Source organism: Phodopus roborovskii, unplaced genomic scaffold (genome assembly GCF_943737965.1).
Source record: "Phodopus roborovskii unplaced genomic scaffold, PHOROB, whole genome shotgun sequence".
Classification (NCBI taxonomy): Eukaryota; Metazoa; Chordata; class Mammalia; order Rodentia; family Cricetidae; genus Phodopus; species Phodopus roborovskii.
The window spans coordinates 292571-310947 of NW_026125856.1; the positions used below are offsets into that span (position 1 = coordinate 292571).

Genomic DNA, 18377 nt, shown 5'->3' on the forward strand with positions numbered 1-18377 from the left:
GGAAGAGACAGGAAGATTTCTAGGGCATGCTGGCCAACCAATGTATCCAATCAGTGTGCTCCAGTTCATTATCATACCCTGTCTTAAGACTTAAAGTGGAAAATGATAGAGGATGACGGTGGATGTCAACCTCTGGCCTCCACATACATGCATGCGTACATGCATCCACACATGCACACAAACCTCTCTGTCTGCCTGTCTGTCTGTCTCTCTCTCACTCACTCACACACACACACACACACACACACACACACACACACACACACAGACACACACGGGGGGGCATACATAATGGTTGCAGAAATGGGTAGACAGTTAAGAGTACTGGCTGCTCCTCCAGAGGACCTGGCTTTGATCCCAAATACCCACATACCCTAATCATCTGTAGTTCTGTTTTCAGGGGGATCCAATGCCCGCTTTGTGTGTTCAAGGGCACAAGGCATATTTTCAGGAAAAAACCCCACGTACAACACAATAATAGAAGAAAACTTAACATCAATTCAAAAACTTGTACAAAAATGTTTCTAGTTGCTTTATTTGTGAGATCCAAAAGAATGGAAACAATCCTGTGACAGCTTTTAATTTTTAATTATTCTGTATGTGAGAGAGAGAGAGGAGGAAGGGAGAGGGAAAGGGAGGGTGGAAAGGACAGAGAGAGAGAGAGAGAGAGAGAGAGAGAGAGAGAGAGCACATATGCATCTGCATCATGAAGACAGCTTTGGGGAGTCTGTTCCTTCTTTTCACCATGATATCCAGGCTTTAAAATCAAGTCCTCAGATTTACATGGTGAATGCTTTTACTTGTCAGGCTGTCTCAACTGCCTAACACTTGGTTTTACATGGCAACTTGGATAGGCTATGATAGCCAGTTGCTTAGTCAAATATGTGTGTAGATATTGTTATGAAGTTCTTTTTCGGTTGTGATTAACATTTAATCATTGAGGTTGAACAAAGCATTTTACAGTTCATAATATGATTAGATTTTATACAGTTCATGAAAGGCATAAAGATAAAAGGCTAGCTTCCCCTGAAGAAGCCCAGAGTTATGCCTGAGCTTCAAGCCTTTGAACTGGATACTACAATATCCAGCTCTTTGCTATTTTTAAGCCTGCTAGCCTTACCTGAATTTTAGAACTACCAGCAACCCCAGTTGGCCCTATTTCTTGCTGGCATATCTGTACAATGGAATATAGACTGATACATGCTATAATGTGGATGAACATCGAACATGCCATGCCAAGTGAAAGAAGTCATAAAAGGTCACACATTTCTATGAAATGCCCATTCCTTGATTTGGCTATAATTTGAGTGTCCTTCTAGTTTTCATGTATTGAAGTGAATCCCCATTGTGGGGTATGAAAAACCTAGTCTTAACTATAGTGTTTACTGTAGAGCTTCTGAGAGTGATTAGGATTAGATACAATTATTAGAGTGGGGGCTACAAGATGGGTTCCTGGTTGCTTTATAGGAAGAAAGGAGGACACACAAACTCAGGAGCATTCACTGTCTCTTGTAATGCCATCACCTGTGCCACCTTGCAAGACTGCTGGCAGGGAAGCTTTCATCAGATATGACCCATTTCTTTTCACTTAGAATCAATACCCAAAATAAGTGCATTTTCTTCACAATTCTCTGAATCTGTGGTATAGTACTATTGGCAAAGGAAATGGATAAGTACAGTTCACAATAAGAAAATATATTGAGACAGAAAGTAGACTAGTTGTTGTTCAGCTAAGAGAAGGTAAATGTGGAATGCATGTTTAGTGGATATGGGTTTCTTTGGTTGGGAGAGTGATGAAATGTTCTGGAACTAGATTATTACAATGAATAAATGGCTTTGTATTAAGACCTCTAAACTATGCAATTTAAATACTGTATTACATGGCATATGAATTATATTTTAGAGTTACTATTTTAAAAATAAGTAATATCCACTACATATTTTCTCCTCACTTACCTCCACCAGGCAATGTAAATAGAGCTTGCCAGCTGCCTGGCAACATCATCCCTATTTCCATGCTACATTTTGTGAAAGCATTTCTCTCTCTTCAAAGCTAATTTAGACATTCACTTTAACTAAATTTTTTCCATATTAAGTAGATTTTTTTTTAAAAAAAGAAAAGTGCCAGGGGTGAGGTTGTATAGTGAACACACTAGGGTTTTGATTTCAGGATCAGATTCTATCTATGGGTGACAATAATAATGAGGGAGTAGGCTACAAACTGAAAAGCCAGAGTCTTTATTCTGGTGCATAGGAAAAAAAGATGAAAACAAGAAACAAGGATACATGATTGATTTTTGCCTTAATCTCTTTAAGGATCCTGCAGCCCAAACTGAGCATTGTATAGAAGGAAGGCATCCTTCCATTCTTCCTATTGATTTTCTCACCCATCACCTCCCAGAGACTAATATTCTGAGTGCTCTATCAGCCACCCACTGTTGATTACTCTCCTTCCTCAATTCTTCCGTTGGGGATACCATCTACTGTCCTTATAGCACAGCTCCTGGAAGGCCTACAGTCTTCTTCCAGCTGCAGTGGCTTGCAATGTTCAACACTATTCCCAAGCATCACATGATTTGAGGGGTTCTCAATACTGTAAAAATGCCAAGACCTTTGAGACACGGTGACTTTTAGACTCAGTCTTTTTTAGTGCCGAATTGGGAGTTATTTGCGGGTAAGGAGTCACATCTTCAGCCTGCCCGTTTTGCACAATTCTGGTGCTTTACAAAAGGGGGAATAGTCCTGGAATACTACCTGGAATTCAGAGACTGCCTATAGGCTCCACTTAACAAGCTCTTTTTAAAAATTCATCTATTTATTTTACATCTTGTCCACAGCCTCCCTCTCCCCCATTACCCCACTTCCACTCCCAACCCCCTCCTCTTATGTCTCTGTCCAGAAAAGGCATATCTCCTGTTAATATCAACAAAATGTGGCATTTCAAGTTGCAGTAAGACTAAGCACCTGCACATGTATTAAGGCTGGGCAACGAGACCCAGTATGAGGAGTAGGGTCTCAAAAGCTAGTAAAAGAGTTGGAGACAGCTCTGTTCCTGCTGTTAGGAATCCCACAAGAGGACCAGGCTATACAACTGTAACATGCAGTGTCTAGTTCAGTTTCACGTAGGCTCCCCGATTGTTGGTTCAGTCTCTGAGAGCCCCTGTGAGCCCAGGTTAGTTAATTGTTTGAGACTTCCCATGGTGTCCTTGGTCCCTCTGGCCCCTATATGCCTTTCTCCTCCTCTGCAAGATTCCCAAACTCTGCTTAATCTTTAGCTGTTGAGTCTTTGCATCTGCATCCATCAGTTGCTGGATGACACCTCTCTGATGACAATTGGGCCAGGCACCGATCTGGTCACAGGAGACAAATAGTAACAAGCTGTTTACTTAAGCAGCTCTTGAGAAATCTGTAGATATCTGTGCTTTTATTTGGGAATGGGTTTGGGGCCCTTAGGAGTCTCATGACTGTCAACATTTTCACTGTCCCTTGTCCTAAGAAGACTAGAGTTGATCATAGAAGTTGACTGATTGTGACAGCTAATCTTGGTTGTCAAGTTAATAGGATCTACAATCAACCAGAAGACAAGTCTCTGGGTGTGCCTGTGAGGGATTATAAAGATAACGTTAATGAGGTCAAAAGACTTGTCTACTATGGGTGTTGATAGTATTCTATGGATTAGGGTCCTGGACTGAATAAAAAGGAGAAAGTGAGCTGAGCATGTACACTCACCACTCTTTGCTTCCTGACTGAAGCTGTTATGTGGCCAGCTGCCTCCTGCTTTGCTTCCATGATGGACGGTATGCCTGGAACTGTGAGCCAAAATAGGTCCCTCTTTCCTGAAGTTGCTTTTGTTGGATGCTTTATCACAGCAATGGGGAAATCAACTAATACATTGATGGACCTAAGAATGTTACAAACTGAGACATTCTCAATTGATTTCTTCCAGGAGGGCAAAGGACTGACAGTGCCAGAGAGTCTTAAGCCTGAAAATAGAGAAGCTGGTTGATGAGAGGAATCAGAGGGCAGGAAAATTATTGTTTATACCAGCCCTGAGGGAGTCCAATAAAAGTAGAATAGGAGTCCTACCCTTAAGATCCTATAATAATTTAGTTGGAACATAAAAGTGAATGTACTTGAAAAAAATCATAATTTGAGACTAACATGTGGTGATGACAAAAAAAAAAAAAAATCCTGCCTGAGAAGGAACAGATCCATGGACTGACCTCCTCTGTGAGCTGAGTGGATGATTAAGACTGCATATTCAGCCAAGGTACTTTGTGCTTTAGCTATAATGTCTACCACATTTGGAATAGTCTCATTGAGTTCTTCCTGACTTCATGGAGGAAGGAACCGGGTAAAGTGTCCATCATCACCATTTGTTGATCATCACTGTCGTTGAGAGTCACACCAAACATTCATTAAACATCCTCCTTATATTCACACTTCTGTTAGGAAGGCAGAGCAAACAGAGTTGAAGGACTCATACAAGAGAGTATGTGTACAAATAGCACGGAACGAAAAATGAGGGTAGGGGAGGTTAGAAATGGCTTGGCAGGGTTAGAGGTGACTCCTGAAAGAAGATGAGCACTTGGACTAATGAAGAAAGGGATGCAGTGGGCTGTAAATGGCATCATCAAGGCACCCAAGTGAGCAGGATAAACATGGCTAAGTGAGCAAACCTGCTGGACTGGTGTAAAAGGTGTGCAGTATGGTAGCGTGGGTGACTAAAATTATAGAGAAGCAGTGGTGATTACAGATAGCCTTGGCTGTCAGACAGAACAAGCAGTCATTGGGGAACAAAATAGGAAGGCTGTAGAGCTATGTACTAGGGGAGTGGTGAAGGCATAAGGCACAGAGGCTGAAAGAACACTGCAATTTTATCCTACAGTCGTTAGAGTTTTGCTTTCCTGTGTTTGGATGACTAATTCACCCTGTCCTAGTGAAGTGGATAAGTTGGTCATCCTGCCTGAAATCCTCCTTACAAGCTGTTTGTTAAAGCAGTCGACACTCCAGCACTTGGAAGGCAGAGGCAGGCAGATGTGTTTGAGTCTGGGACCAACCTGGTTTGCATAGTGAGCCAGCTAGGGCTACATAGTAAGATCTTGTGTCAAAAAAACAAACAAACAAACAAACAAAATAACAAAGCCATCAAACCAATAAAAATAAATAAAAAAGGAAAGCAGCCCAAAGAGATTATGCCCTGTGTCCCACTGGTGGAGCACCCATCTTCTAAGCAATCAACAGGTTTAAGAAGTTGTTCTCAATAGTATTGCCGCAAAAGAGGAAGTATGAAGTTCTACCAGGCCAGCTGCTAGACCATGGGCAGCTGTGCTTCAGAAGACAACCTTTCCAAGTGGAATCTGTCCCCCAGTCAGTTCTTGGGAAAGCAGGTGACAATTGAGGGAGCTTAACAAACAAACAAACAAACACACACACACACACACACACACACACACACACACACACACACACACACCATAAATGACAAAGTCTAAATCTGTCTTGAGGCCATCCATCCTTTTGGTGGGTGCTGCTCTGTCCACTCCTCCCATAGATTCCTTTTGCTGACTTCTGTGGTAGGAGATTGGCTCAGGGTCTGCTACATTTACATTTATATTACTCAGAGGCAGCTGTTTTCCTTTCTTCTTTGGGGTTTAGGATTATGCAAACGAAGCATGAAAACAAAAGCTCAGTGAAGTGGGGGAGGATTGCCTTTAAACATCCATGCAATTTTAAGAGCTCTTTGAGACATCCCTCTCCGTTTTTACAAACATCTCTCTTGGCTCTTTGCCAGTCTGTTTAGAAACCCGCCCCTCATCAGAGCCTTTTAACCAAAGACCTAAAAGTTTATTTTGAAGCATCTGTCCTTGCCTCATTTTGTAAGAGCAGAAATCAAGGCATATATGTGCTTTCAGTGTCTGTGGGCTGGCTTTCAGTTTTGATCTCTATCTGAATCAATCTTCCCTTTGCACCATACAGTCTTACCTGGACAGGAAATTCTGACCCAGTTCCCTCTTAAGTTCCCATTTTTCTGATATTATCTGGAGGGCAATAGGACCTGGGGAGGTTCAACCCTGCGGCCAAGGGAGACACACCTGCCTAACCGCGTGGGTTGAGCGAGTGTGGGAGCGAGCCACTTTAGCTAGCTGTAGAGGGAGGGGTAGAAGTGGGTGCCTGCTGCTGCTCCGGGAGAAGAGGAAAGCTGTGGCTCCCTCCTGGATTCCGAGGTCATGGTGAGAAATGTTGCAGAAGAATGGCTCAGGCTCCTTCTTGTGCCTAGCTACCTGGAGCCTCCCTTGGCTATTTGTCTTGGAACTCTGGCTCATTTTGCTTTGCCCCAGCTGTGTCTCCCACTCGCCCAGCCCACGCCACCACCACCCTGCCCAAGTCATCCAGGTGCCATAGGTCCCAAAGGCCAGGACCCGCCGCACTTCTCAAACTGTGTTTTTCCTAGCAAAGTGTCTTCGTGAAGAAATCCCTCCATCCTTTCCTACTGGGCTCCGCGCGCTCCGTCTGCTGCTTCTTTCTAAGGAGATCTCCCTTGGGGACCGTGGTGGTGTTACTCCAGCCCTCAGCCAGGCGGTCTTGGGGGCGGGGCTTGGAGAACCTTCCTGAGAACCCTGGCTTCGCTGCAAGTCCTGAGAGCGCACTGTACTGGTGAGCCATCCGGAGCAGGCAAGCTAATAGGCACGACTTAGCAGCAGGTTGGGTGGACAACTAGGCACTGAACTGAATCCCCCAGAGACTGAACTGAATCCTTCAGGTTGCGACTCTTCTGCCTTGGTTCACTTCTTTGCCGACTTGGGCGTCCACATTGATGAGAAGTCCACAGGAGAAGCTGCTGCCTGTGTGATGGGCCACCCCAGAGTGGCTACTCCCCTGCCTGGGGGACTATGAAAGGAGCCTTGGTGGAAAAACTGTTCCTTGACCTTTCCCATCCCTGGAATTGAACACCAGACACAGTGTTGGGGTGCTTGTTCAAGTTTCTCAGCACCTGTGCGGATGATTACATTCCAGGGCTAATCAAGGGTGAAGTTCAAAGGGATACTTCTGGACTGTCTATTCCAGACTCTCATGTCCTTGTTGTGACTTGTTGGTCTTCACTCAGGAACTCGACTTGACACTGTCCACTTGACTGAACCTTGGACAGCAGTGGCTACAGCGTCTTTGTTGGGGATGGATGGGAAAAAGTTCTGAACTCCAGACCAGAAGAGATTCTCCACAATGGACAGAGTTTATGAAATTCCCGAGGAGCCAAATGTGGTTCCAGTTTCATCTCTGGGAGAAGATGTCATCCGTGGGCCTAACCCACGCTTTACCTTTCCATTTAGTATCCTCTTCTCCACCTTTCTGTACTGTGGGGAGGCTGCATCCGCTTTGTATATGGTTAGGATTTATCGAAAGAATAATGAAACCTTCTGGATGACATACACCTTTTCCTTCTTCATGTTTTCATCCATTATGGTTCAGTTGACTCTCATTTTTGTTCACAGAGACCTGGCCAAAGATAGACCACTATCATTATTTATGCATCTAATTCTCTTGGGACCTGTTATCAGGTGAGCATTTTAAAATCTCTTCCCAGCCAACCTCTTCAAACATGTACAGAGGAGGACGAAGCTAATATTTATACAACTGATACTGTGCTTCTAATTGGATTCTTTCATTCCTTCTCACTTGATTTCTCTGTCTACTGTCCCAAAACCTTATCTGAAATCTTGGGTGCTACCATGGTGACTTCTGGCATGTATATGTGTTCAAAAACCATGAGCAGTATTCCCAATACGACTTGATTAGACAATTCTTACTGAGTTTGTGTTGTAAAAACATGTTTGGATCCAACATATTATGTGGCCAACTTGTGCTCGTGTTTTAGCTACAGAGTGATTTTTCACTTTTCTTGGAATGAAACTCACCAGGGTGGTGGGCCTACCGAGTAAGTGCTTGCTCCACTGAGAGTCTATAATTTGAATTCTGCCTTTTAGATGTTTATGGATGGATCATCATTCATTCCTGCTTCCATTCTGTCCCTCATTTAGTTTTTTTGCAGCTTAAACTTCTTGGGCTGGCTTTTTCCACCATTTTCAAACTTTCTGGAATTATTTGACATCTGGAAAGTTCTTTGTGTAATAGGTGGTAGCAAGTTGGTACTACAACCCAATGAAGTTCACTTTTCTCTATTGGTACATCAGTCTCTTGCTTATCTCACATTATGTTGCTGCAATAATGTACACAGATTGAAAGGATCAAAGAACGGTAGTTCATCTCTGTTTGGAATTAGTAGCAAAGAGCAGTAGTATATCAGGTATTCCCATTCAGGTTGCTCTAAGTAGGGTGAGAATGTACTTAATTGTAGGGAGACAGTCACCTGTGCCCGCAGACTCATTTGGATGCTATGGGGTTTCAAGGTAGAGAAATTGTGTAACTCATGAAGTCAGTAGGGAGGAATGGACCAAGTTTGTCATGACTGTAAGAGAGGCAAACATCTTCAGTCAGCTGAGGAATATGGGTCACAGTGTTGATGTTGTAATCGCAATAGGAAGATAGTGCATCATTAGAGATCTAAAAACAGTCTGTGGAACTTACTAAGAATGGGCCCTCCCTTAATAAAATTTATTATTTATCTATATAATTCTATTTGTCAATTATATTTACTTAAATCTGGAAAATGTTAATCAATATTGCTTTAAACAAGGAGGAACTGGTTAGGTTCCATCATAGAAAATGTGAGATGTTCTCACCAAGCAGTGGCCTGGATTAGGAACTCAAGAGTCTAGTCCTTCCTCTGTTATTGAATGGCCTCAGTGGCATCTCTTAAAGATGCCTTGGGCCTCAGTTCCCTCATCTGTAAAATAAATGGGATGGACTAGACCTTGTGTTCCAAACCCAAGTACTCACAGGCACTAGGCATATACGATAAATGAACCAAGTGGGTCAAGTATTAGAGTATTAGAAAATAGTCTCACGTGTGTTGATAAATGGAAACAAAGTCTCAGTGTTAAAGAAATGAAATACCATGGCAAATGGGATTCTGGGACATGCCTGTCTAGGAGACAGCCACTTTAAAAGTCTAACCCATTGTTTCTAGGTTAGAATTCAGACTCATTGCCAGATCTAGCTTTTGAGGAGAAGTTAGTACCCAAGATGGGGTTCTTTGCCATACGTCATGATTTTAAATTTGACAACTTAACTAACTGCAAAAAATGCAGTATGGCCATACTGAGTAAATACTATCCAGATGTGACTTCACTGACCATATGTAACTTTCAGGTTGAGTGATCTAAATGTACTTTCCTATTCTAAGTTTTTCAAGTTGGCTGTAAAAGGAAGACTTTAACTTGGAACCATGAAATTTCAAGATGACACTAGAAACTCAAGACACCATTTTTTTTTTGTTCCTTTTCAAAATGCAATGTACTGAATTGGCAGTTGAAGAGGATGCAAGTTTTAGCAAGTACCCAGCCCTTGGTTTTTACTTCCTTTTTTGTGTTTGTTTGTGACCTTCTAAGCTGATTTTGACTTTGCTCTACATGGGGTGGTGTTCACTATTTTTCAGATTTGTCATTTAATTTGTAGTGCACATGGATTGAAATGCTCTTATAATCCCAGTTACTTAATCCCACAGCAGGAAGAATAATTGTTTTTTAATTGAAATATTTTATAGAATTTTTGAGAATTTCCTATATTTATACTGTATTCATATCATTTCTGCCTCTTTCCCCTTCAACTCTTTCTGTCTCCCCCACTCCCTTTCAAATTCATGAATCTTCTTAATTATAAGTGATATATATCAATTATGTATTTATAAATATAAAATATTTACATATTTCATATAAATATGTGTATTTAAATTGATAAAAATATAAGTGGTTTTCATATTTATATAGGCATGAATATAACATTTATATAAATATATCACATATATATTTAACTTATTGAGTCCATTTAGTGTTGTTCATATGTGTATGTATTTAAGGCTGACCATTTGGGGTTGACCACAAGGTAACTTTTCATGGAGTCTGTTCCTGTTCAAGACTGATTCACCTTCACTTAGCAGCCATTTATTGCCTGTACTTCTTCAGAAAAATAATTGTAAGCTCAGAAATGATACTATTTATATGCTTATTTTCAAGATCTATTCCTTTGCTCATTAAGTAAGAGTTTGATTACTGCTGTCAGGCAAATGAAGCTGTTTTTAGGGCACGGCTCTCTTGCATGAAAAGCAAACATGGAAATGAAGATGTACTTTGGTTTACTGTAGCTCGGGAGCAAGGCAAGAACCCATGTTTAAACTAGTGAAATGGCCTCAAGAATAGAAACAAACAGAATCCTTCATGCCATTGCCCCAATATTTTGTTAAGCAATAATATGGGTGGGCTTAAAAATTTGCTTAGACATTTCTCCCTAAATAGTGAAAGAGTTGCAATTTCTTCTTTCTTTCCTTCCTTTTCTCACCAAGGACCTACAGTTTGCTATAGAAAATAGAAATTTCAGGGCTGTGAGGATGGCTCAGTGGATAAAGCACTTACTGTGCAACCATGAGGGTTTGAATATAGGTCCCCAGAACCCATGTACAGCTGGATCTGTATTCCTAGTACTCCTATGGTGAGATGGGCAGCAAAGACAAGAAAATCTTCAGAAGCTTGCAGGCCAGCTAGCCTTGTACACACAAAGAGAAGTACCTCAAACAAGGCAGATGGCAAGGACCAACACACAAGGTTGTAACTGTCCTTTGATCTGTACATACACAAGCTATGCTACATGTATGCCTCTACACACACACACACACAAAGAGAAAGAGAGACATGCATGCTCACACACTCAAGTGTGCATTCATATGTACTCAAATGTGGAAATTTCTCCTGTACATATTGGAGTAGTACACGTTAAAAAAATTCCAAGGGACCCTGTGGAAAATGGTAGCCAATATTTGCAGTTTAAACATTCCTATTAACAGCCAATACTTACAGTCTAAACATTCCTATTAACAGTCAAAGCCTAGAAAGCACATCGATCCTTAACTTGTCTTGAATCTATTTTCCTGTTATGTCACGCTGTTATCCCCACCTTCTGCCATTTTCACCCCCTTCTCTTTTTCATTATTGTTCTTTCATTTGCTTAGCAAATGTTTATCAAATTCCCACTATGTGATAAGAGCTGAGAAAAAAATCAATAGAGCCTCTGCTTTTAATCTATTGGAGATGTCTTAATTTCCATAACAAATATTCTTGTCAAAAGTTTCCATCCTTTTGGGGATAAGTGGGGAGAAGTGGTAACTCAGGTGTAACCAGACAGCTTGTACTAGTTGCTTTTTTCTTTTGTTTACTGTATCAGAGTTGCCAGAGCTTTTGATTTTGATGGGGGAGGTGTGGGAGGGTCACAGCAGGAAATAAACTGTCATCAAGACTTCACGAGTAATATGCTCTGGTAAGGTTACTTTCTTCATAAGAAAGAATCAGGTTTAAAAGGGATCTGTCCTCAGCAAGAGACACACAAAAAAGAGATGTGTTTTCTTGTAAAAGCAGAACTTAAGAATCTCAATTATGAAGCTGAATGCATTTCTTAAAGAATGTTTGAATTTAGGAATTTAAGGTCTTGTAAAAACCAAGGCCTTTTGGAGTCTTCGTCTTTATCTCAGAACACAGTATTTCTTAATACTTTTGTATTTATGACACTTAAAACAAAACCACAGGCTGATTTTTGCAGAGATAAAACAATTCTTTGACTACAAAGAAGTTTTTCTGACATGGTATTCTTAGGTCAGCAGGTGACCAAAGAGAAAAACTATTTAGACCTCCGTGACTTGTGCAAGGTATGGCCAACCCTTGAATTCATGTGCAATGGACAGAAGAAAGGAAATGCCAAAAAAGTAATACAACCTCCCCCAGATTTTTCATTTTATGATGCCTTCCTCTCTTGGGACGATTTTTAGCTAAGTTCCCATGATGCTTTACTCCCGCAGATGTTTGGAGGCCATGGTTAAGTACCTTACACTGTGGAAGAAAGAGGGGCAAGAGGAGCCCTATGTCAGCCTCACCCGAAAGAAGATGCTAATAGATGGCCAGGAGGTGCTGATAGAATGGGAGGTGGGCCACTCCATCCGGACTCTGGCTATGCACCGTAATGCCTACAAACGTATGTCACAGATTCAAGCCTTCCTGGGCTCAGTGCCCCAGCTGACCTATCAGCTTTATGTGACTCTGATCTCTGCAGAGGTCCCCCTGGGTAGAGGTGAGTGGGGTCAAGAAAAGGGAGGGCTCTGTTTAAACCAAGATTCTTAGATGTTTAGGCCTGAACTGTCCAATATACTGGTTACTAGCCTTGTGTGCAATTTAAAGAAAAAACAAAAACTATTAAAAGTGCACTTCCAGGGGCTGAAAAGATAGCTCAGTAGTTAAGAGCACTGGTGCTCTTCCAGAGATCCTGAGTTCAATTCCTAGCAACCATATGGTGGTTCACAACCATCTGTAGTGAGATCCAGTACCCTCTTCTGGCTTACAGGCATACATGCAGGCAGAACACACACACACACACACACACACACACACACACACACACACACACACACATTCTCTTAAAAAGTACACTTCCTCAGTAGGGATGGCCACATTGCAAATGCCCAGTAGCTATTCTCTTAAAAAGTACACTTCCTCAGTAGGGATGGCCACATTGCAAATGCCCAGTAGCTATGTCTGATTAACAACTTAGTGTTCTGGGATGGCATATATTTAGAATGTTTTCATCATAACAGAAAGTTCTGTTTAGACAACATTAGAACTTAGGGAGTCAGAAATCTCAGACCTGCCAGATTCTTAAACTTGAGACAAGAAAAAAAATTTACTGATTTTGAATTGAGGTAAATTAGTTAAGCGAGAGGGTTTTATATGAGTAATCAATTCTATGATGAATGGTGAGAATAGGAACAAGAGTACTTTAGAAAACTAAGAACAGTCACTTTGCAATTCTCCCTTTGGGTCTTTGAGAAAAGGGAGGAGGAGGGGAAGTGGAGGAGGAGGTAGAAGACAGAAGCTAACTAAATAGAATTTACTAGCTTCTAGATATTGCTGTAAACATTTAAACATTGCATGTAATTATTTCAGTTACTCTTCAAAACAACTTCATCTATGAGTTATTATTATCCTCATTTTACAAAATATAAACTGGTAGACACAGAAGTGAAGTAAGTCCTCCTCAAGATTCTGTAAGTAGTATCTGGAAATGACTAGATTCAAGTGTCTGCTTCTGGAGCCCATGTTTCCGACCATAGCACCATTTAATCTCTTATGATTAGTCTATTAGTAGAGAGATGTATGAACATGTTTATGATTAGTCTATTTGTAGAGATATGTATGAAAATGTTTTGGCACTTATTGTAAGCATCAGGTTTTCTTCTTTAATATGGAAGCTATCAGTCATTGAGTTCCAGTTTCAAGAACAGCATTGTTCATTTGACTAGATGTCCATTATGAGTATACCAGCTTATCTAAAAGCATCATATCTTTCGAATATGAACAAGAGTGGTTTAGAAAACCAAGAGCAACCATTTTGCAACTCTCTATTTGGGGTCTTTGAGATTATGACACTCTACTTAATACTCCAGAAAATTCTTGAAATAGAGCTGGGCTTTCTTTTGGATTTTCATTGGGGGAGGTTTCAGTTATCTCACAGCTGGTCATGAATCTTCATGGCTCTAGCTTCCCTGGATCTCCTGTTTTTTTGTGGGGTTAGAGAGAGTCAGGGCAGACCTACCTGATGCAACAGCCTTCTGATTGAGCAGTAAATGAGGAAGATCCTTTGCTTTGCAGAAGCTTTCTCCAGAGCTCCCATTTTCCTTGATAGCTTCCTATTATTGTTATTGTTATTATTATTATTAATAATTTAGTAATATGTATCATTTAACATGAAGAAAGAAAAAGGGAGGGTCACCTATATCATCTACAATTGAGGCTTAGTTAGAACAGGTAAGGAAGATGTCTGACCTTCCTCTAACATACAGTAATATGGATGCCATGGGTCAAAAAATAGGATTTAAAAAGTTTGAATCACTCTGTTCCAATTCCTTAAATAGATACAAACTGTGAGTGTGATGCGTTCTCATTACCGATGACAAAACCAAGTAACCCTATAGTATCTCAGAGAATTGGGAAACTGAGCCCTATAGATATTCAGTGACTTCCACAGGCTCCCTCAAAGCTGTTGGAAGCATTTCTAGTCCTAAGTATCTATTTGCCACTGTAAACTCAGAAATATTTATTATTCTACAAACCTTTATCAAATACATACTATATTTCAGAAAGTGTGTTTAGCTTGTAAGGATACAATAAAATAGATATGGTCCCTTCTGCTTCCATGGGTTTCTACTACATTTTTTGGCACATGCCACTCGAGTTAATCATTGTGGAAGACTAGTTTCTTGCAGAAGATATGCATCAAAGATTAGACCAGCTAGAAAGGGCAGTCAGTCTTCAGGCATAGTGGCCCAGCACTTGGGAAGCAGAATCAGCTTGGTCTACATTGCAAATTCCAGGCCAGCTAGGGCTACAACACAATGAGACCCTGTTTCAAAAAGCAGCAGAGGAGGAGGAGGGTGGGGGAGGAAGGGGCAGGAGGAGGAGGGTAGAGGGAGGAAGAGAGAGGAGAAGTAGGAAGGGGAGGAAGAGAAGGAGGGTGGGAGAGGAAGAGAGGAGAGGAGAAGGGTGGGGAAGGGAGAGGAACGAGAGAGCTGGGGAGGGGGAGAAGGGGGTGGGGGAGGAAGGGAGAGGAGGAGGAAGAGGAGGTGGGAGAAGGGAGAGGAGGAGGAAAGGACCTTTATATCTTCTAAGATTTTATTTTTTTCAGATAATTTATTTTCCCTTTTTTATTTACTACTCTCAGAATGTTGTTCCATCAGTTAGGTCTGCCCATACCTTAACATGTGTCCTTCCCATGCCAGTGACTTCTCAGTATTAGTCATAAGGTTTATTCTTTTTGGAAAGTTTATTTTGTGTGTTTCTACAATTAAACTCTTGCATTGTGTATTATTCACAACGTATATATTTCAGGTCTACAATGTGAAGTTTTGACATATGTATATCATTTCATGTAATTATTGTGTGTGTGTGTTTGAACTTTCATAAAAATTACAAGTGTGAAATAGAATGCCAAGCTGTGCATTAGAGCTCCCAAATGTAATCATTTTATGACAGTTTGTCCCCTTTGGCAAAAATCCTCCTGTTTCCCTCAACCCCTTCCTTCTGGAAACCTTTGCCCTACTCTGTTTCTCCCTTCCTTCCTTCCTTCCTTCCTTCCTTCCTTCCTTCCTTCCTTCCTTCCTTCCTTCCTTTATCAGATTCCACTTCTAAATGGAGTAATACATTAGTTTTATTTCTGAGTCTGGATCATTTCACTTAGCAGGATGCCTTCAATATTCATTCATTTTATTACAATGATGCAAATTTCTTCATATTATTCTTGCATAATATCCCATTACATATGTATACTATTTTCTTTACCCATGAACCCATCAATAGACATTTAGATTGTTTACATGTACTAGGTCTTCTGTATCTTGCTGCACTGAACAACATAGCAGGGCAAATATTTTTTTGAGATACCAGGTTCTTTTCCTTTGTATATGTAGCCAGTGCTATAATTGCTGGATCATATGATAGTTCTGATATGATAATTATGTTTTTAATTTTTTAAAGTTACCTTCATGCTGTTTTCTACAATGACAATATCAATTTATATTCCAACTATGTACAAAAAAAAATTCCGTTTTCTCCATATCTTCGTTAGACATTTTTTTTTTAAAGTCAATGGCCACTTTAACAGGTATTAGTCAATATCTTATTGTGGTCATTCTTTTGCATGCTAGGCAAAGGTGCTACCACTGAGCTGTACTACCAATCTTCACTGTGGATTTCATTTTCATTTCTCTAATAATCTGTGATGTTGAACATATTACCCTATATCTAGCAGCCATTTATATGTTTTTGTGATAAATGTTTATCCAGGTGCATGCTGTTTGTGAACATTACTGTGCTCATATTTAATCTATTCTTATTTGAAGTATTCAAGCCCTGACCATCATTTCTAGAACTCTGGTTCTGAATGCAGCCTTCACCACAAACATCAACTGATTGCTTCATTGTCTCATTCTTTATTTTGCAGCTGTGTTAATGGTTTTTTCCCTGATATCTGTCACCTATGGCGCTACCCTCTGCAATATGTTGGCAATCCAGATCAAGTACGATGATTACAAGATTCGACTTGGGCCACTGGAAGTACTTTGTATCACCATCTGGAGGACATTGGAGATCACTTCCCGCCTTGTGATTCTGGTGCTCTTCTCAGCCACCTTGAAGTTGAAAGCTGTCCCCTTCCTAGTGCTCAACTTCTTGATCATCCTCTTTGAGCCCTGGGTTAAGTTCTGGAGAAGTGGTGCCCAAATGCCAAACAATATTGAGAAAAATTTCAGCCGGGTTGGCACTCTGGTGGTACTGATTTCTGTCACCATCCTCTACGCTGGCATCAACTTCTCTTGCTGGTCAGCCATGCAGTTGAAGTTGGCAGACAGAGACCTTGTTGACAAAGGTCAGAACTGGGGACATATGGGACTGCACTACAGTGTGAGATTGGTAGAAAATGTGGTCATGGTCTTGGTTTTTAAGTTCCTCGGCGTCAAAGTATTATTGAATTACTGCCATTCCTTGATTGCTGTGCAGCTTATCATTGCTTATCTGATTTCCATTGGATTTATGCTCCTATTCTTTCAGTACTTGCACCCGTTACGCTCACTCTTCACTCATAATGTAATAGACTACCTCCATTGTATCTGCTGCCGCAGACACCATCGGGAAAGGGCTGAGAATGCAGAGCCATCACACGAGGCTGAAACAAGACAAAGTATTGTCTGATTTGTTTTCTCTTGAACAGTATAAGGGTGGGTTTGGGGTTGACATTAGCAACTGTGAAGTTAAAGGAGAGGATGAGACTCCTGTGTGTATGTACTCATGGGATCATTTTCTTGGTTCTAGTAAGCCTATCAAATGAAAGAGTGACCTCCAAATAGGTTTTACTTCTTTATGATTGACTGCTGTGGTGTTTGGGTACCAGTGCTAGTCACTGTTTATTTAGTTCATCCTCCTCCTAGTCAAGTCAGTGGGAATAATTTCTGGGTACCTCACTCAGGCTCTGGATTTTCAACTTTGCTCATTTGTTTGAGTTATTGTTGAGTTTCCCTGGTTTGATCTGAACTCTACCAGAACACATCTGGACTGACCAGAGGATGTGACAGCTTGTTAGCAATGAGCACCTCCAAGAAAATAGTCTGACTCTTGTGATGATACCTTACCTGTGTGAGTGGCTGAGATATTTTGATTCTAATGAGAAACTGTGGCTAAGAAGAAGGCCCCATTATTAAAGAAAGCCACTCCCCAGATGAGTTAACACTCCATTAGGATTTTACTAGTGGTCACGCAGCAAAGACTTCTCTATTCATGGGAACCCCTTTATAGAAATATGTGCAGAATAGGATTCCTTTAGGTAATAAATAAATCATGATGTTTTGTTTTTTCAAGGCTGTATCTCATGTATCTCAGCCTGGGCTCAAAGTCACAACATAGAAGAACTATGTAGCTTAAACTCCCAATCTTTCTGCCTTTACTTTCTGAGTTCTGGGACTATAGTTGTGTGCCACTGCATCTGGTTTATATAGTGCTGGGGATTGAACCCGGGCCTAGGCAAGCACCATTTATGTTGTGAGGAGTGTTGAACCCTGGGTCAGATAAGCACTTCACCAACTGAGGCATTCCTGGCCCCTAGAATGACTCTTAAGGAACTATGTAGGCCTCCAGCTCCATTAGGGAAATGTTTGAATGAAATTTCTCACATGGTCCACCATTATTAGGGATTTCTCCAATATAGCTTTTCTGTCTCTTTGCATTTTGTTACTTGATGTGAACATCAGAGAAGCTCAACTGTAACTGGAAGTGTTTTTTGAAGTGTGAGAGAAATGAAGATTTCTTCGGGTCTGCTACTGTCCTGAGTATTTTATTGATTTTTGTTTAGGGGGATATATTAATAATGGCTAAGACACCTTCATGCTGTTTTGATTTGGACTGGGTGACTCCTCAGCAAAGTAAAGGAAGGGGAGAGAAACTCACATGAGATTATCAACACTGCTTTCTCACTGCAGGATTTTACTTGCTAATGAGGAATGTAGATTTTTTTCAATCTTCTTGTCATTAACAAACACCAATGAACAAATATACATGTGTGTTCATATCCCATACCAGTTGGATATTTTGGTGGACTTGTCAGCTAGATGCATAGAAGGCAACAAAATGATTGATGTTCTGGTAGAACTGCCTACTAGAAAGCCAATTATCCCAGCA

The 18377-nt window shown here is 40.8% G+C and overlaps 1 protein-coding gene across 1 annotated transcript; it reads left to right on the top strand.

Annotated features, from left to right (window-relative positions):
* The first annotated feature begins 7110 nt into the window (after window positions 1-7110).
* Xkrx (XK related X-linked) lies at window positions 7111-18143 on the top strand. Its single transcript, XM_051178820.1, has 3 exons — window positions 7111-7559; window positions 11963-12231; window positions 16153-18143. The coding sequence occupies exons 1-3, from the start codon at window positions 7225-7227 to the stop codon at window positions 16896-16898; spliced, it is 1350 nt and encodes a 449-aa protein (XP_051034777.1). The 5' UTR covers window positions 7111-7224; the 3' UTR covers window positions 16899-18143.
* Window positions 18144-18377: the final 234 nt, after the last annotated feature.